Raw genomic sequence first — 20,522 nt, 5'->3', positions numbered from 1 at the left:
GACCGCGCGGCGCATATGCGGAACTCCAGGCGCCCGAATATCTGCGCGAGTCCGAGCCCCCGGGCCGCGCTGTGGCTGGGCGCATGCGCACCGGAGGAGGCGGGGCCGGCCGGGAGCCGTAAATGGCCCAGGCTTCGCGCCTACCCGAGTCCCGCCAGAGCTGCTCTTCTCGCCTGTGGTTGGAGCATGGTCGACAACGCTGGCGACTACGAGGCCCGCGGGGACAGGCTGCTGGGGTTCCCGCTTCCCTCGCCACGGGTTCGCATCCGGCCGTGGTGGTTTCCTGCGCAGGAGTTGAGGAATCCGCTGGTGTTCTTCCTGGAGGCGTGGCTGGCCGACTTGATCTTTGGTGTGCGACCCTGGGCCTAGCGGGCCTCTCAGAGCGGTCGAGGGCCCCGAGCCCCGTCGGGTCCCAGGCCGTCACGTCCCTTCGTGGCCAGCGTCTCTTGCCCCTCACCCACACTCTTCTCTGGCTTTCCTTTCGTTTTCAGGGCCAGACCGAGCCTTGGTTCCAGAAATGGAGTGGATGAGCCAGGCCCTGCTGATGGTGGACGCTGTTGACGCTGGGAACGTAGTCGAAGTCACAGTTTTCGCGCGGCCGGCAGTCCAGCGTCAGGTGAAGAGCGTGCTTCTGAGCCAGGCATCAGTGCACCGGGAGCAGCGCGCCCGAGGTGAGGGGCTTGGCAAACACGCCTGGGAGGAAGGCAGGGGGAACTGCCTGGCCTTACCTGACTTCCTTCCAGCCTCTCGTCTTCCCAAAACTCCTTGCAGTGCCCCAACTCCATTTTGCTGGTGATCCCTGGGCCTCCCTTGAGAGAGGAGTCCAAGCAGGACCCTGAGAAAGCAAAGCTGAGATGTGCATTCAGACACCTACCTGCCGGTGCTGGCTTCAGCTCCATCAGCCCACTAATTTCAGATCCTAGATTCAGAGCTTCCAGCCCGAGAAATGATACTGCCAGCACACCCCTTCCCCCTTGGAGGAGGAGTTTGAAACCCAGCATTTTTCCTTATCCAGCTGAGAAGATGGAACAACTCGAGGAATTCCTGAAGGCCCAGGCACCAGGTCCCCAGGTGCCCCAGCATCCTGTTGCATGAGTGTTGTCAGGAGCGTGAGAACAGTCCTGCTTCTGCTGCTAATGTTCAAGAGAAGCAAATATCCTTAAATCTCTGCCTTTCCCCACCCCTGAGTCTAGATGAAGTATAGTGCTTTGATTATTTTGCTTCAAACCTGAGTTTGTAGTGCCACTCTAGTTAATAAATGAATTTCATTTTTGTCTGAAGGCATAAAGATCTTTGCTCACTGAAAATTAAGCAAATTTATAAAAGACTGTTCATTCATGTCTTGATGTGAGAGGTGGGTAAAAGGCTGTTAGGTGATGGGTTTCTTTTTTTTTTCTTAGTTGTTACCATTTTGAAGCTATTAACCCTTTTATGATTTTTATTGTCAGACTCAGGCCCTTACATGCAGAGGCCAGAAATGCAGGGTCAATCAGCTTTGAGTTTCTTTTGCATCATTTGTTCTCAAACTTTAAGAATCATCTTGAGAACTTTGTGCAGCACAGCTTCCTCAGCCCCTTCTGCACTGATTCTGAGTCAGTACATCAGGCCTGTGAATTTGCATTTCTAACCAGGTCTTAGGTAATGCCAGCGCTTCTCGTATGAGGCTCTCACTTTTACGCTGGTATTTGGCTTCACAATAGCACTCAGTGTGCCATGGGTTTTCTTAGAGTGGAGTCTCTGACCTCAAACGTGGGAGGGCATTTCAACATGCAAGCTGAGGTGATCAGCATTCCTCCCTTCTGCTGGGGCTGTAATTCACCAGAGGAGCCAGGGTCCAGGGCAGCTGGTGCACTGAGTGGTGTCCTTCCAGCCAGCTATCTCCCCAGCTGTCTCCCCAACCTCTCCCCAAGCAGGTGTCCTGCATGGGCCGAGTTGTTTTTCTGTTACCTATTCAGTGATGTGACCAATCTGTGCAAAACAGTCCCAACTCCATGCTGCTTCCGCTTTCAGGAAGCAGAATTGTTGGAGGAATGATTGCCAAGAGCTCCATGGTTTCAGACACAAAGTTGGAATTAATTTAGCTCTGGCAGTTTCTTCACCCCTTGTCAGTAAGGGATAATAGCACTTTGCAAGGATTTTAAGCACACACACACAAATCTTGGGCTTCCCAGGTGGGACAGTGGTAAAGAATCTGCCTGCCAGTGCAAAAGACACAAGAGATGCCTGTTTGATCCCTGGGTTGGGAAGGAACAATGGCAATGGCAATATTGGAACAATAGGAAATGGCAATCTAGTATTCTTGCCTGGAAAATTCCATGGACAGAGAAGCCTGGCACCCCACAGTCTATGGGGTCACAAAGAGTTGGACACAACAGCCCTCCCCCCATACACCCATACACATACACACATATGCAGGCATTAACTTTACTCTTAGTAAAGTCTTCTTTTATCCACACTCAGAAAAGTCTGCAGTGAACCTTCTTTTATAAGCATATAATAGACTGCAGCCATTAGATTAAAAGTCACTTGATCCTTGGAAGGTAAGCTGTGATAGCCTAGACAGCATACTAAAAAGCAGAGACATCATTTTGCCAATCAAGGTCTGTATAGTCAGAACTGTGGTTTTTCCAGTAGTCATGTACAGATGTGAGAGGTGGACCATAAAAAAGGCTGAGTACTGAAGAACTGATGCTTTTGAATTGTACTGGAGAAGATTATTGAGAATCAGTTGGACTACAAGGAGATAAAACCAGTCAATCCTAAAGGAAATCAACCCTGAATATTGATTGGAAGGACTGATGCTGAAGCTCTAATACTTCACTACCTGATACGAAGACCAACTCATTGGAAAAGGCCCTGTTTCTTGGAAAGACTGAAGGCGAAAGAAGAAGGTGGCAGAAAATGAGATGGTTAGATAGCATCACTGATTCAGTGAACATGAATTTGAGCAATCACTCGAGATAGTAGAGGACAGAGGAGCCTGGCATGCCACAGTCCATGGAGTCACAAAGGGTCGGACATGACTTAGTGACTCAACAACAACACAAATCTTTGATTACAAGTGATACTGAACATTATTCTACTTTGCTTCACATTTTTGTTAAAAGCTTTTTACATTTTTCTTTATTCTTTTCTGTCATTATTTCTTTCAACTCTGAAGATAAGGGTTTCTATTATCTGTATAAGCTTTTATAACAAATAATGATCCATTATAACCAATATTGTCCACCCCTTTGCTGCTCAAGTTTTTTGCATACAAAAATTTTTATTGTATGTAGTTAAACCAATTACTATTTTCTGTGTGATTTTCCCCTCATCCTCACCTTTTACAGTTAAGCTTAGGAGTGCCTACTTTTACTCCTTTTGTAGAAATTTGATAAATACTCCTACAGGTATTTACTAATGGGATTTTTATAAAAACTTTTGGATGTATTTTGACTATTCAACATTTAGAGGAAGAAGTTTATGCTTAAAACTTATTCCAATTTTCCAAAAAATTATCCTAAACTAAGTTACTATATGATCCTGTTCTCTACTCTTTGTACACATTGACATGTTGAAGTCCTAACCTCAGTACCTCAGAATGTGACTCTGTTTGAAATAGGGTCTTTAAAGAGGTGATTAAGGTTAAATGAGGTCATTTGTGGGCCAGTGTGACTTTTATTAATAAGAGGAAATACAGATACAGGTATGTGCATGACCAAAGGAAAGACCAGGTGAGGGCACAGCAAGAAGGCAGCCATCTCTGTAAGCCAAGGAGAGGGGCCTCAGAAGAAACCAAACCTTCTGACTCCTTGAGCTTGGGCTTATAGCCTCCAGAAATACTCATTTTAAATAAGATACTTATTTTATTTGAAAAAATAAGTATCTGTTGTTTAAGCCAGTTCAGTTCAGTTCACTTAGTCGTGTCCGACTTTTTGCGACCCCATGAATCGCAACACGCCAGGCCTCCCTGTCCATCACCAACTCCTGGAGTTCACTCAGACTCACATCCATCGAGTCAGTGATGCCATCCAGCCATCTCATCCTCTGTCGTCCCCTTCTCCTCCTGCCCCCAATCCCTCCCAGCATCAGAGTCTTTTTCCAATGAGTCAACTCTTTGCATGAGGTGGCCAAAGTATTGGAAGTTTCAGCTTTAGCATCAGTCCTTCCAATGAACACTCAGGACTGATCTCCTTTAGAATGGACTGGTTGGATCTCCTTACAGTCCAAGGGACTCTCAAGAGTCTTCTTCAACACCACAGTTCAAAAGCATCAATTCTTCGGCACTCAGCTTTCTTCACAGTCCAACTCTCACATCCATACATGACCACAGGAAAAACCATAGCCTTAACTAGATGGACCTTTGTTGGCAAAGTAATGTCTCTGCTTTTCCATATGCTATCTAGGTTGGTCATAACTTTCCTTCCAAGGAGTAAGCATCTTTTAATTTCATGGCTGCAGTCACCATCTGCAGTGATTTTGGAGCCCCCCAAAATAAAGTCTGACACTCTTTCCACTGTTTCCCCATGAAGTGATGGGACCAGATGCCATGATCTTCGTTTTCTGAATGTTGAGCTTTAAGCCAACTTTTTCACTCTCCTCTTTCACCTTCATCAAGAGGCTTTTGAGTTCCTCTTCACTTTCTGCCATAAGGGTGGTGTCATCTGCATATCTGAGGTGATTGATATTTCTCCCGGCAATCTTGATTCCAGCTTGTGCTTCTTCCAGTCCAGCGTTTCTCATGATGTACTCTGCATGTAAGTTAAATAAGCAGGGTAACAATATACAGCCTTGACGTACTCCTTTTCCTATTTGGAACCAGTCTGTTGTTCCATGTCCAGTTCTAACTGTTGCTTCCTGACCTGCATACAAATTTCTCAAGAGGCAGGTCAGGTGGTCTGGTATTCCCATCTCTTTCAGGATTTTCCACAGTTTATTGTGATCCACACAGTCAAAGGCTTTGGCATAGTCAATAAAGCAGAAATAGATGTTTTTCTGGAATTCTCTTGCTTTTTCGATGATCCAGCAGATGTTGGCAATTTGGTCTCTGGTTCCTCTGCCTTTTCTAAAATCAGCTTGAACATCTGGAAGTTCACGGTTCATGTATTGCTGTTGAGCTATTTCAAATCCTGAAAGATGATGCTGTGCAAGTGTTGCACTCACTGTGCCAGCAAATTTGGAAAACTCAGCAGTGGCCACAGGACTGGAAAAGGTCAGTTTTTATTCCAATCCCAAAGAAAGGCAATGCCAAAGAATGCTCAAACTACCGCACAATTGCACTCATATCACACGCTAATAAAGTAATGCTCAGCAATATGTTGTTTAAGCTACCTTGTCTGTTATTTTGTGATGGTAGCCCTAGAAAACTAATGCAATATTCAATATCTAAAAAGAGTAGTTGTTCTGTCATTCTAGTTTTCAGAACTTGGAAGTAATTCTAGTTATATATGTATTGATAAGAGCTTGTGTCACATACCAGGCCTTGTGGTAAGCACAGGATGCTTGCAGTCTCAGTAAATTGCTGAGGTCACACAGCTAGGATGTGGTGATGTGTGAGATTTGAACCAAAACGTTGATTCTAGCATCTCACATCTCCATTATACTTTCCCATGTGCTTTTATTTTTCTCCATGATTGAATTTAGTCCCATTCTCTGTGTGTGCATGTGTGTTTTAAGAGGAGTTAGAATACACTTAATTTGTTAAGAATACATAGTATTTGTTACTCTATTAAGGGACAAGACAATTTTTTTCTAACATGTTGCCAGAATAGAAATACCTACTAGTACCATGTTCAAAAATAGCATTGTTGATTTTTCTGATGACAAACATACTTACATCCTCAATATTTTTAAATAAGGTGATATGTAAAGTATTAAAGTAATTACAAAATCTCACTGCTCATATAGTCCCTTTAAGAAGTTTTCTATTACTCCAAATATTTTTCTGTAATTTTGGTAAACATTTTATTGATGTAGAGCATTCTATTCATACCAAAGCCATGTATATCCACAGTGTGAAAAGATTCATCAAACAGAACACATCCATTAAGCCAGAAGCCAGAGGGGGAAAAGGCATTAGTTACACTCCAGAAGCCCCTGCTTTCATCCCCAAGGATAACTACTGTTGTGACAACTATAATTGGACTCATTGTAAGATTTGTTCATGTTGCCAGCAGTTATATTTCCATTGTATGAATAAACCTTTAGTTTTCCATCCTGTTGATATGTACTTTGATTGTTCCCTATTTGAACTTAAAACAAATAGGGCTACTATGAAAATTGTACATAACTGGGTGCATCCATATGTGCATTTCTATTGAGTATATATCTAGGATTGAAATTGCTAGGTGATAGGGTGTGTGTAAGTTCAAGTTGTCAAGGTGACTGAACCAATTTCCATTCCTTTCAGCAATGTATGAGACTTCCAGTCGCTCTACATCTTTGTCAACAATCTTTATTTTAGAGAATTTAGGTATTAGTGCTGCTGCTGCTAAGTCGCTTCAGTTGTATCTGACTCTGTGTGACCCCATAGACAGCAGCCCACCAGGCTCCCCCGTCCCTGGGATTCTCCAGGCAAGAACACTGGAGTGGGTTGCCGTTTCCTTCTCCAATGCATGAAAGTGAAAAGTGAAAGTGAAGTCGCTCAGTCATGTCCAACTCTTCACGACCCCATGGACTGCAGCCCACCAGGCTCCTCTGCCCATGGGCTTTTCCAGGCAAGAGTGCTGGAGTGGGGTGCCATTGCCTTCTCCGAGGTATTAGTGCTATTGGACTGCAATTTTTAAAAATGCACTTAGTTGGTTACATAATATAAAAATGTGAGTGTACAGTTTACTTTCTTTTTAACAAACTTTTGAGTTGTGCCACCATCAACACAGGCCAGCTTGGGAACTTTTCCATCCCTTTATAAAGTCTGTCATCACTCCTGCCTCCAGCTCCAGGCAGTCTGCTGTCTGTCTCCACTAAGTCACATTTTCTGGACATTTAAGTATTGATAGAATACTATTCTATATAGTCTTTTGCATCTGTCTTTATCTAGTTGGAATATCTCTGCTTTTTGAGTGGGGGACTTAGCCCATTCTACTTTAATGTAATTATCAATATGATTGAATTTGTCTGCCATTTTGCTTTGTTTCCTATCATGTCTTTTTTGTTCTTTTCCTCTTTCATTATTTTATGTTAGATAAATTTTTATTTATCATTTTAACAATACTTTAAAGAGATTTTCCCCCTCTGTTTTACCTTAGGGATTATAAAAATACTAACTTATTACGTCCTGCTTCACATTAATGCAAAGGGTAGAAGGAGGAAGGATAAACAGCTGAATAAGTGAAGGCACTATGTTCTTGGCTAGCAAAGTCCAGGGTTGCACATTTGTGGTCAGTCTTCTCAGAACTCAGTGCAATTCCAGTTATAATCACAACCACCTTTTTAGGTGCTGAGGCTATAAGATGAGAGCCTTTTTAGAGTCTCATTTTACATGTGCTTCAGAAGGACCTGAGAAGGCTGTAATAAAGTTTTTCCTTAGGGTCTAGTGAAAAATTCTGATGCTGTAAATAGTGAAAATATATATTAAACTGAAGCATACAGGTGGACATAACAGAAATAGCCTGTCACTTATGCTCCATAGCTATATTCCCAAGATTTCCAGAGAATGCATAAACAGCTGACATTGTAAATTTTAATAGCTCTAGTGAGCCCACTGAAAGACACCCTCCACACTAAATGATTCGCTACCAACCTGTTTACACTGCCCCTAAAGTGTGCATCAGGATTCACTGTTCTCAAACAATCTGCTTTTATCTTTTTCTTGCTCACAAATCCTGTTGTTTTTTGGTGCTTCCTCATGGTTTGGAGAAGGAAATGGCAACCCACTCCAGTATTCTTGACTGGAAAATCCCAGGGACAGAGGAGCCTAGTGGGCTGCCGTCTATGGGGTCGCACAGAGTTGGACACGACTGAAGCGACTTAGCAGCAGCATGGTTAGATCTAGGTTGTATATTTTTGGCAAAAATATTGGGTAAATCATACTGTGTCTTTCACAGTGCATCACATCAGGAAGCACATGTTTGGTTTCCACTCTTAATAGTGATATTTTAAGAGGCCTTGTTTTGATCAAAAGTGTGGAGTTAAGGAATTCTGATAAGGGAAATAGTGAAATAGTGCCAACCTCGCACAGCCGAGCAGGGGGCCCTGGCCAGGCTGTTACATGAGCTCCACGGCTAGCTCAGGCGTTTTCCAGTCTGTCAACAGCGAACCTTTTTCTTTGGTGCCTCTATTCAGCCTGTTAAAAATCTGTTTAGGCTGACTTCTTTACTAACCCTCAGTCATTTTACTTGTAGAAATGTGCAAGTCAGTGTTTCCAGAATTCTTCAGGATTAAAAAAAAAAAACTTTTTATTATTTAAGTAGAGTTGATTTAAAATATGTTAGTTTTAGGTGTACAACATAGTGGTTCAGTAGTTTTACAGCTTACACTCCACTTAGTTATTACAAAATAATGGCTATATGTCCCTGTGCAGCACAAGAAGAGACTCTTGTTCCCTATCAATTGTATACATAGTAGTTTGTATCTCTTAGTTATAGTCACCTATCTTGCCCATCCCCCTACCTCATCCTCATTGGTAACCACTAATTTGTTCTCTGTATCTGTAAGTCTATTTCTGTTTTGTTATATATATTAGTTTATTTTTTAGATTCCATATACAAGTGATAACAGTATTTGTTTTTCTCTGACTTAACTAAGCATAATACTCTAGGTCCATCCACGTTGTTGTAAGTGACAATTTCATTCTTATGGCTAAGTAATATATCATTGTGTATGTATGTACCACATCTTCTTTATTCATTCTTCTGTTGTTGGACACCTAGGCTGGTTCCATATTTTGGCTACTATAAATAGTGCTGCTATGAACACTGATGTTGGTGGATCTCCAGTTAGGAGGACTGAAGGAGCAAGTAGAAATTAAAGGCAGCAGTTTGTAATTGAGTAATTTGGGAAACTAATCAACCACTAAGGGGAGGGCTAAATGAAACTGTAACCATCCTCAGGAAAATCAAGCTGCTAGGAGGAGCAAAAAGGTGTATACAATTACGTAAAGTGCAAGTTAAACTGTTGAAAGGTGTGTACTACTTACAGCTGGAGGGGAGGGGCGGGGGGGGGGGATCAAGGATGAGTCTTAATTCTTCTCTGATGTAGCTTCAGTTGGACCTTTCAGTCTATTGAGTCTTAAATGTTTAGAGCTCACTCAGCCTTGGCTTCCCTTGGCTCTTCTGAAAATAGTTAATAACCTATTTGTAAATTCAGCTTTGCATCTTTATTCCCTCATAAACCAAAAGCTTATTTAAAATTGGAGTGGTCATTAGTAGTGACTAGAGGGTCTACAACAGACATACCACTGCCTGCTCTTTAAAATTGGGTTTCCTTGTATTTTTAAAATGAAAATTTCATAGCACTAAATTGATTTGTGCTTTGATTTGTGGGTTTTTTTTTTTTTTTTAATCCTAACACCCAGCTGTTAACAGTTTACTTCTAGTGAGGGGACCAGCATCCCAGTTGGCAGCCAGGAACAGGAAGCCAAACTGATAGTGTTGTACACCTAAAATTTACACAGTGTAACATGTCAAGTTAAATGTTGAAAAAGCAAGAGAGTTCCAGAAAAACATCTATTTCTGCTTTATTGACTATGCCAAAGCCTTGACTGTGTGGATCACAATAAACTGGAAAATTCTGAAAGAGATGGGAATACCAGACTACCTGACCTGCCTCTTGAGAAATCTGTATGCAGGTCAGGAAGCAACAGTTAGAACTGGACATGGAACAACAGACTGGTTCCAAATAGGAAAAGGAGTATGTCAAGGCTGTATATCGTCACCCTGCTTATTTAACTTCTATGCAAAGTACATCATGAGAAACGCTGGACTGGAAGAAACACAAGCTGGAATCAATATTGCCGGGAGAAATATCAATCACCTCAGATATGCAGATGACACCACCCTTATGACAGAAAGTGAAGAGGAACTCAAAAGCCTCTTGATGAAAGTGAAAGAGGAGAGTGAAAAAGTTGGCTTAAAGCTCAACATTCAGAAAACGAAGATCATGGCATCTTGTCCCATCACTTCATGGGAAATAGATGGGGAAACAGTGTAAACAGTGTCAGACTTTATTTTGGGGGGCTGCAAAATCACTGCAGATGGTGATTGCAGCCGTGAAATTAAAAGACACTTACTCCTTGGAAGGAAAGTTATGACCAACCTAGATAGCATATGGAAAAGCAGAGACATTACTTTGCCAACAAAGGTCCATCTAGTCAAGGCTATGGTTTTTCCAGTGGTCATGTATGGATGTGAGAGTTGGACTGTGAAGAAGGCTGAGCACCAAAGAATTGATGCTTTTGAAGTGTGGTGTTGGAGAAGACTCTTGAGAGTCCCTCGGACTGCAAGGAGATCCAACCAGTCCATTCTAAAGGAGATCAGTCCTGGGTGTTCATTGGAAGGACTGATGCTAAAGCTGAAACTCCAATACTTTGGCCACCTCATGCAAAGAGTTGACTCATTGGAAAAGACCCTGATGCTGGGAGGGATTGGGGACAGGAGGAGAAGGGGACAACAGAGGATGAGATGGCTGGGTGGCATCACCGACTCAATGGACATGAGTTTGGGTAAACTCCGGGAGTTGGTGATGGACAGGGAGGCCTGGCGTGCTGCGATTCATGGTGACACAAAGAGTCGGACACGACTGAGCGACTGATCTGAACTGAACATGTCAAGTATGTTTCAATCCTAAAGTGACAAAGAACACCCCACTCCTGTGGTTACTAATTGGTCGAGAAGAGTCACCAGCACTGCTTGTGTCTCAATAACTTCAAACCATCACTCAAGGTTGAGTGACCCGCGCAGGACTTTGAGAGGACTGCTGGATTGTCCTGGCCCTTTCAGTTTTCCCTCCTAGCCAGCAGTTGCTCAAGCTGGGAAGTCGCTTGCACCCAGCCGTGAGGCCCGGGTTGAAACCAAGTTTTCGCGTCCCATGTCACTTTGAGTAGAAACATCGCAGGATTGGAAAGTTTTCCCATGAGGACAGACTTGCCGGCCCTGGAGGTCCCTCACCTTGCAAAGCCAGGCGCGAGCACTGGGGAAGCTCCTGACCGAGGCGGGAGAGATTGAGGCCCCGGGCGGGTGCAAAACTAAAAGCTCTCACCTGTGTTATGGGTAGGGGTCCTCCCAGGTGGCGCTAGCGGTAAAGAACCCGCCTGCCAATCAGGAGACGTCAGAGATGCGGGTTGGATCCCAGTGGGGGTAAGATCCCCTAGTGAAGAGCATAGCAACCACCTCCAGCATTCTTTTCTGGAGAATCCAATGGAATGAGGAGGCTACAGTCCACAGGATAGTGAAGAGTCAGACACGACTGAAGCGACTTAGCACGTATGCATCTAGATGGATGCAGTCCAGAGCAATAGCTGCTGCTGGAGGAAGGTGCTTCTCCCTCCGCATCACTCTGCCAGTTATTAATAACAGACGTTAGGGAAATTTGATTCTTTATTAGAACTCTTCAGATTCATGTTTGCAAACCTTTAGCAGGGAGTGGCGGGGACCAGGGAAACCAAAAATCAAAAACGCACACCATTCTTTTCTCAGCTTCTGCAGCAGAACGGGACTTAGGAGAACAGGATTCCAGGAGGGGCTTTCATTTGGACCTTGCCTCGTTCTCTTGCTCCTGAGCGCGGAACGCCTTCAGAAACTGGTATCTGGATCCTGCGTAACTTCGAGGAAGCTCTGGGTTCCGGCTTCCCGGGCTGCGCCGGGGGACCGCTGGGTGGCCGCCTCGCGGGCTGCGCCGGGGGACCGCTGGGTGGCCGCCTCGCGGGCTGCGCCGGGGGACCGCTGGGTGGCCGCCTCGCGGGCAGCGCCGGGGGACCGCTGGGTGGCCGCCTCGCGGGCAGCGCCGGGGGACCGCTGGGTGGCCGCCTCGCGGGCAGCGCCGGGGGACCGCTGGGTGGCCGCCTCGCGGGCTGCGCCGGGGGACCGCTGGGTGGCCGCCTCGCGGGCTGCGCCGGGGGACCGCTGGGTGGCCGCCTCGCGGGCTGCGCCGGGGGACCGCTGGGTGGCCGCCTCGCGGGCAGCGCCGGGGGACCGCTGGGTGGCCGCCTCGCGGGCAGCGCCGGGGGACCGCTGGGTGGCCGCCTCGCGGGCAGCGCCGGGGGACCGCTGGGTGGCCGCCTCGCGGGCAGCGCCGGGGGACCGCTGGGTGGCCGCCTCGCGGGCTGCGCCGGGGGACCGCTGGGTGGCCGCCTCGCGGGCTGCGCCGGGGGACCGCTGGGTGGCCGCCTCGCGGGCTGCGCCGGGGGACCGCTGGGTGGCCGCCTCGCGGGCTGCGCCGGGGGACCGCTGGGTGGCCGCCTCGCGGGCTGCGCCGGGGGACCGCTGGGTGGCCGCCTCGCGGGCTGCGCCGGGGGACCGCTGGGTCCCAGTCTCCTGGACTTTCTCGGGTGACGATTGGGTCGCCGCCTGCTGGATTGCGCTGGGGGATCGCTGGGTCCCGGCCTCTCGGGCAGCGCTGGGGGATCGCTGGGTTACAGTCTCCCGGACTTTCCCGGATGACAGCTGAATCGCCGCCTGCTGGTTTGCGCTAGGGGATCGCTGGGTCCCGGCCTCCTGGACTGCGTCTGGGGATCGCTGGGTCCCGGCCTCCTGGACTGCGTCTGGGGACCGCTGGGTCCCGGCCTCTTGGACTGCGTCTGGGGATCGCTGGGTGGCCGCCTCCCGGGCAGGAGCCTTCTCAGAGCCTGGAAGAAGAGCAGAGAGAGGAAGTCGCACCTGTGTCCCATGCGTCCCACAAAGGGGGTTATCCGTTCGGGCTGCGGGGCTAGGGGTCCGAAATCTGAGAACAGGAGGTCAGTTCGCTCTTCTAGATCCCTTGCAAAGAGGAAACCCTCTCCCAGGAGAACTAAAAGAGTGAGACCGCTGCCCAGGCACAGCCGGGAAACATCAGGACCTCTCCCAAGAACCCGGGGCCTGCCTACGGTGCCTTTCATGGTTTCCACCCGCGTACTTCGCGCCCGGAGTTGACGGTGATAGTCAGCCAAGTTCATGATCATCTTGGATACATCCTGCTGGTAATAAGGCCGGCCAAATATCAAGATTTCAGCCTCGCCGTCCGGATCCCACTGATGAACGTGAAGCAGGGTCTGTGACACACACTCGACGTGAGGGATGTGTTCTCCACCCCGGCCTGCGCGGGAAGCAAAGACGTCGTTAGCAGCGGGGGCGAGAGGGGAGGCCGCAGCAGGGGCGCTGAAGAGCAGCCTGGACCGCAAGAGAGGCCTGCCGAGGACGCGGCCACCCCGGGGCCGAGCGGCTGCCTTGGCTTGCCCTCTCGGGCCCACTCACCGAAGATCGCTTCCACCAGCCAGGCCTCCAGGTGAACTGCCTTCGGGCTCTTCAGGTACTCGGAGTGAAACCAGTAGGGCCGCTTGGTGAGGTTACCAAGCACCTCGAAGAGCGTCCCTTCTCGCTGCTCCAGCTGAACGAGCGTCGGAAACCGCTTGGGAGAGGCCATGCTGTAGTCGGCCCGCCACACAGCGCAAGAGCAGCCCGCGCTCCCGCATTTCTAGGGCCTTTGGCCGGCGCCGCCCCACCCCGCGGCCTTATTGGCTCGCAGGCCTCGCCTCAAACACTCGCAGCTGCTGCTGCTTCCGGCGGGCTCAGCTGCTCTGGGGCTCGCCCCCGGGCGGCGCTTAAGCCTCCCTCTTCCCTGCGCGCCCCGCGGGCGGCCACGGCCGAGAAGCTGCGGAAGCCGTAACGGTGGACTCAGGCTGGGACAGTCCCAGAGATGTGAGGGAAGAGCCCACATCGGGACGCCTTTCAGTGGCGCGAATCCGTATTTGCAGAGATCCAGGTGCATTTTGGGGGGCTTCCCTGGTGGCCCAGCTGGTAAATAATCCGTCTGCAATGCGGAGACCTGGGTTCGATCCCTGGGTTGGGAAGATCCCCTGGAGAAGGGAAAGGCTACCCACTCCAGTATTCTAGCCTGGAGAATTCTATGGACTATACAGTCCATGGGGTCGCAGAGTCGGACCCTACTGAGCGACTTTCACTTTCAGGTACATTTCTTGGTGGCTCAGACGGTAAAGAATGTGCCTGCAGTGCGGGAGACTCGGGTTTGATCCCTGGGTTGGCAAGATCCTCTGGGGAAAGGAATGACAACCCACTCCGGTATTCTTGCCTGGAGAATCCCGTGGACAAAGGAGCCTGGTGGGCTACAGTCAATGGGGTCACAAAGGGTTAGATAGGCACACGCAGGTGCATTTCAGACAGTTTTAAGGGGACCAGTTTAGCATTCGTGAGGGGTTGGAATAACTTTTTAATGGAAAAATCTAATTAAAGACTTCGGAGAAACAAAAATCTGAAGGAGTGTAAAAGGTATTCAGAGGCCAAAGTAAGCCCCCCACTTGCTCCTGAACCCTGTCCCTCCCCAGATGCCACCGAATTTCCAGCTTCTGCCTTAACTTTTGAGAGATGGCTGAACACACCCAACAGTGCATGGTCCACGTGGTTTGGATCCCAGAGGAAAATCTCTTGAAACACCTCCATAGATTGTACCTCCATTTCTTGATTTTTTGGTCCAGCTTAAAGCATTACCTATTAACTACTACTTGGGAAGATGAAGCTACACAGCTTTCCCATCAGTCACATGTTAGTCATTCAGTCGAGTCCGACTATTTGTGACCCCATGGACTCTAGCCCACCAGGCTCCTCTGTCCATGGACTTCTCCAGGCAAAAATACTGGAGTGGGTTGCCATTTCCTTCTCTAGGGGATATTCCCAAGCCAGGGATCGAACTCACTTCTCCCTCACTGTAGGCAGACTCTTTACCCACTGAGCCACCAGGGAAGCCCTTCCCATCAGGAGTTGGGGTATTGTGCTCAGATCCAGTGGCTGGAGGTCCTCGGGATTCAGGTAGGCTCCTTCTTGTATGCTCTGTGGGAGTTCTGAGGCCAAAGAAGTGCATGAGAAATTCACAGGTGTCTGACAGGGTCTAAAGTCTTGAGACCTAAGCTGAATATGAACTCGGAGCTAAAGAAGGGCAAAATCCATTCCAAGGGGTCACGGGATAGAGTTAGAAACTTCTGTGGGAAGGCAGAGCAGTTAAGTGAGCATATAACTGAAACCCAAGGATCTGGGGCTCCATAGCCATCTTCTCTGGAGGTTATGGAGTGATTCACACAGCAACTAGGAGTTGACATGTGAGGTCCTATCAATCTCACCTACAAGAATACAGTTCAGGAAGCATCCCCATGAAAATCTCTGGCGTGCAGTCTCTTTCCAGTATCAAAATGCTACAGGATGATATTTGTATTCCTTAGTTGGCTTACAAGGGTACTGTCAGTTCTATGTATGTTATTGTCACCTGTGTGTGTGTGTATGTGTCTTGAGATCTTTTACTTCTTTGAAGTTTCAGAATCAGGTATAGAAATGTTTAAGAGAATTGAAACCATAGTATTAGTCCTTGTATTAAAAAACAGCCTCTCATTTATGTAAAATCCTAGAATATGCAAGCTAATCTATAGTGATAGAAGTCAGGACGTGATTGCCTAGGGATGGGGTCAAAAGGGGAAGGGACTGGAAAGAGACACTAGGGTACCCTCCTAGTGTTGGGATGATGCAATGGGCATTATCTTGATTACAGTGGTGGTTTCACTGGATGTGTCTATATGTCAAAATTGGTCCAATTTTACACATTTAAATATAAGCAGTTTAGGACTTCCCTGGTGGTCTAGTGGTTAAGAGTCTACCTGCTAATGCCGGGGACATAGATTTGATCCCTGCTGCAGGAAGATTCCACATACAGCTAAGCTCCTGCACCACAACTCTCCCGTCCCAGCTCTAGAGTCTGTGAGCTGCTCACGACTAGAGAAAGCCCACATGCAGCAATGAAGATGCATTGAAGCCAAAAATAAATAAAGTATAAGCAGTTTTTTTTTTTTTTTTTACTTTAGTTAATCTCCAGTGGTTTTAAAAAAGAAAGGAATCCATATATTGGGTTAGCAAAAAAGATCATCTGGCTTTTCTGTAACATCTTATGTAAAAATCTGAATGAAATTTTCGCCAACCCAATACATAGTGTTTTATGTTTCTGTAATATTTTAGATAATTTAACATATTAGACAGATGTTTTTGCAATTCCAATTTAAAATATATAATTAGGTAATGGGTTTATATATGTGACTTTGAGATGAAGTCCCAGTTTATATTCAATATATTAATGTTTTGTGTATTTGATTTGTAGGAACTAGTAATTCAGAAAGTGAAAGTATTAGCTGCTCAGTTGTGTCCAACTCTTTGTGACCCCATGAAATACAGCCTTCCGGTCTCCTCTACATGGTATTCTCCAGGCAAGAATACTGGAGTGGGTAGCCATTTCCTTCTCCAGGGGATCTTCCCGACCCAAAAGTTCTTGTTATTTGATTACTTTGCAATCATTTTGCCATGTATGAGGATGTTTAGTTAATTAAATTTGTCAGTGGTACCCTATGCCATTCAGAAGCCATTAAACATAACTGTTAAAACTTTCTAAGCTCATAAATATCATAGTAAGTTTTAAAGTAGAACAAAAGATTAAGAAGGACTGGTGGTTTGGTTTTTATAATTTGAAAAAATAAAAATATTAATTTTCAAAGAAGTCTCTAAACACTCCTTTGGGTGCACAGAATTCACTCTCACAGAAATCACTCAATAACTTTTACTCTGGTCCTCCATCTTACCTGCACACATCAGACCCAGTATCCTGCCGATTCACTATACAATTCTGTTAGATCAATATGCAAGTCTATATTACAATATTCATAGCTGCATAGAGTTTATTGCAATTTCTAGCACCAAGTTTTGTTTTTATTGATGTTATGAATTGAATTCTTGTTCAAATACTACTTTTGCTTTTTTCAAATGCTTATTTTTCTATGTACTCCTCCTTTATTCCCAAACTCTCCCCAGCTGTGTGTCTCCCCAGTACTTCCAGGCCCTTTATTGAATATAGTGATTCAAAATGTTTAAAGATTCTACCCAGCTCCTGCAGACTTAACCAATTTTATCTAAGCCAGCTGTTCTCTGGGACCTGCTGTGGATTACTTACCACCCACTGTTGGATCCTGGGGTCTCTGGACCCCATGACTTACTTTTTGTTGTTTTTGTTTATTTTCATATTTTATAGCAGTATTGATAGCGTTCACGCAAAAGTATTAAACTGATATACATATAATCATCTTCAAGATGATCCTCATGATATCTAGTGTAAATTATCTCTTTCTTTTTTCCTACTGTTTCTGATTACCTTCCAGGATTCTGGGGATGAGTTAACTGAATTCCAAGAAGGAAGCAGATAATCATAAGCAAGCTGAAGAAAGAAACAGACACTTGCAAGCTGATAACGAGACTGAAATATGAAGCGGAAGTATTCAAAATAATTGTGGTAGTAGAAGCTTGTGTCTAATGTGCTGGGTTAGTTAAAATGAGAAATACATTTTTCAGGTAGAGTTTAAGAGCAACGGGCAACAAAAAGATATAAAAATAGGTTTCAAGTGAATTTTTGAAATGAAATGCTTTACTCCATGGAATGAAGGGAAAGGTGGTTTAGAATTTAGGAGTTCTCTTGGAAACCTCACAGCTGGCAAATTTCTTCCTATAATGTTTCTAGATACAATATTGCAGTTCCTTGTAATTCTCAGTGGCCATCTGAGTATCTGCCAGAGAGATTGCTTCATTCTAAAGTACTTGAATATTGTACCTAGATGTGAAATATGTTTTTTTTTAAAGTTATATTTCATTGTCTCCTCAGTTTGGGGAGTCCAGTTTGGGTTAAAATATTAGCTTTAGAATTTTCAAGAGTAAAAGGATTAACCCCTTTCTTTGCTTTTCACTACCAGCCTTGGCGAAATACTTGGGAGTGTTTCTGTGTCCAGGGTGTGGGTGGATTTGGAGAAAGTGGGGGAGGTCAGGTAAGGTTGGGGCTCCCTGGCTGCATTCACCTTGAGAACCCTGAGTTTCCCCCACCAAGTATAGGGTCTCTGAGGCAATGGTTTCGTTATTTTAGTTCTCTTAAGAGACAGACATCCTTATATTTTGATTAAGCAAATAAATCCTCTATCATATCCTGAGGAAGAATGCATGTCTGAAAATATTTTCATTCTATCTGCCCAGTTAGTTGGACATCTGGCTGTATAAATTCTTGGGTGGAAATGATTTTTCCCTCAAAATCTCATTCTTTGCTTCATTGTCCCCTAGGTTCCAGTGGTGTTTTTGAGATGTTTAGGCCTTTCTGACTTTAATCTTTGGGAAATACTTTTAAATTATTTTGTTCATCGTTTTCCCCTTTTGTTTTCTAGAATTCCTGTTATTCAAAAGTTGGCTTTGAGACCCCAATGCTCCCTTAAAAAAAAAAAAAGTTTTATCCCTTTTCTTTACACTGTTTTTGGTTGCCTGGTAAGTACTAAGACACTACTTGGAAGTGGGAGCGTGTGGGTTTTTCTCCACTGGACCTGCATTGAGGGTGATGTGTGGGCTCCTTGGATTTTCCTGCCAGGTTCGCCACTGAGTGGGCTGCCCTGGGTTCCCTGGAGTGTCCCGCCACTCACAGTGAGTCCCTGCACTTGGAGCCAGTGTCCCAGACAATTTTCGAGGTGAATGTGAAGACAGGCCACAGTATTTATGACCATCGACTTGGCCGGCCCTGGAACCCCCACCTCCATCACACAGAGCGGGGGGGCGAGGGGGTGGCTCTGGCTAGCAGTGCTGCCAAGGAGGGAGGGAACAGGAATTGGTCCCCAGCCAGAGCCCACTCCCAGCCTGAACAGGCAGGCCTCCAGAACCCCGGGGGTCCCCTGGGCAGGACACTGCTGGGCACAGGGAGACTGAGGGACCAACCTGATTCTGGTGATGCTTCTGGGCCAGTGTGGCCAGTGAGTTCTCTTACTGCCTCTCCATCTCTTGAACTGGTCCTTAGGAGCATGCATTTATTTCCCTCCTTGTTTGAGACAGAAGGAAAACACTTCTCGGGTAAGTTTTGCAGTGCGCAGGCAGGACAAGTTTTTCTGTTTTTCTCTCACCTTAGCAGCAGGTGGTGCTAGTGGTAAAGAACCCACCTGCAAATGCAGGAGACGCAGGAGACCTGGGCTCGATCCCTGGGTGGGGAAGATCTCCTGGTGGAGGACATGGCAACCCACTCCAGTATTCTTGCTTGGAGAATCCTATGGACAGAGGAGCCTGGTGGGCCATAGTCCATGGGGTGGCGAAGAGTTGGAGAAGACTGAGCAACTGAGCATGCACTATTAGTAGCAGGACCAACCTAGAGTGGCTAGAGACTTCACAAAGTCCAAGGTCACGAGAAGGGTGGACTTTCACTGAACTTGGGACATACCAGTGGACAGAAGCTCTCTGCTGCACAGTGTGTATTACAGTTCTTATATGTTTAAATACACGATACCTTTAACCCACTCATTTAGATGGGCACAGCTTAAGAAAAACTCAAGAGAAAGACACAGATAAACAGCTCCAAATAATTTGAACATTTCAAAGAACCTGTTTAAAAATTTAGGAGACCTGGTAATTATGATATAGATCTACATTTATAGGGATGTAAAAAAAATATATGTTTGTAGTCTAGTAAGTGAAAAAAAAGGAAGTTGTGAAACAACATGTATACTATTACTGCTATTAAACAGACATAATTAATGCAAATAAGTAAGAACAAAACAAACCCTAATGCTCCCTCCCCTTAGGTTTCCACTCAAATGCAAGGCTCTATGAAGCGTTCTCAGGACACATTACTAGTGATCTCTCACTCCTGTTTCCCTTTCCCCTGTTTTACATACTATGTTTAGCAACCTGTTGTCTCTTTCTCACCACTAAAAACTTGAACTCCACACGGATGAGCATTCTGGTCTCTCTTATCCCTATTGTGTCCCCAGTGTAGAGCAGGCACTCAACTGCAAGCACCGTGAGGACACGAATCTTTGTTTATTTGTTCACTGATGCATCCTCAACATCTCAAATAGCATCTGCATGGAGGAGGCACTGGGTATGTATTTGTTGAAGAATACACGTCCTAACTGGCAGTTTCCTCCGAATCTGGTGTGTCGCACCTATTGTTAACAGGACTTCTCTGAGTGGAGAAGACATCTATTTGTACTTGGTTAAATGCCAAGGGTACTGTTGCTAATTATATGCAATAAAACTTAATAATTTCCTCAAAATTAAGCACCTGCTTCCATAGCTATTAAAATAGAATTTATTAACTTAGCTAAGTGTTATTGAAACTTTAAATGCCTTAACATTAATATATGTAATCAAATTTTCATAGATTTTTCATTAAAATATCAAATAGAACATAAATGTGTTTTCAATGTTTAAAAAGCAGACAGATTACAAACAAATCAGGATGGTTGTAAGGTTTATTATCACAACTATACTTAAATATATTTTCATGCACCCATGAAATTAAATAAGTTTCATGCAGCCGTGAAATTAAAAGATACTTGCTCCTTGAAAGAA

General features: G+C 45.7%; 2 protein-coding genes across 3 annotated transcripts; one reads left to right on the top strand and one right to left on the bottom strand.

The window, feature by feature from the left end:
- OOEP (oocyte expressed protein) lies at positions 1-17,440 on the top strand. Of its 2 annotated transcripts, none has more exons than XM_061427195.1 (3): positions 1-349; positions 492-671; positions 17,315-17,440. In XM_061427195.1, exons 1-3 carry the CDS (start codon positions 16-18, stop codon positions 17,326-17,328), a joined length of 528 nt encoding a protein of 175 aa, XP_061283179.1. In that variant the 5' UTR covers positions 1-15; the 3' UTR covers positions 17,329-17,440. The 2 variants fall into 2 exon arrangements, with proteins under 2 accessions (XP_061283179.1, XP_061283178.1); XM_061427194.1 differs by lacking the exon at positions 17,315-17,440 and adding an exon at positions 1,016-4,470.
- On the bottom strand, positions 11,712-13,990 carry KHDC3L (KH domain containing 3 like, subcortical maternal complex member). Its single transcript, XM_061428653.1, has 3 exons — positions 13,368-13,990; positions 13,030-13,209; positions 11,712-12,763 (listed from the first exon to the last, which is right to left on the bottom strand). The coding sequence occupies exons 1-3, from the start codon at positions 13,534-13,536 to the stop codon at positions 11,712-11,714; spliced, it is 1,401 nt and encodes a 466-aa protein (XP_061284637.1). The 5' UTR covers positions 13,537-13,990.
- Positions 17,441-20,522: the final 3,082 nt, after the last annotated feature.

Source organism: Bos javanicus, chromosome 9 (assembly GCF_032452875.1).
Source record: "Bos javanicus breed banteng chromosome 9, ARS-OSU_banteng_1.0, whole genome shotgun sequence".
Lineage (NCBI taxonomy): Eukaryota > Metazoa > Chordata > Mammalia > Artiodactyla > Bovidae > Bos > Bos javanicus.
This window is presented reverse-complemented; position numbering and strand designations above follow the sequence as displayed.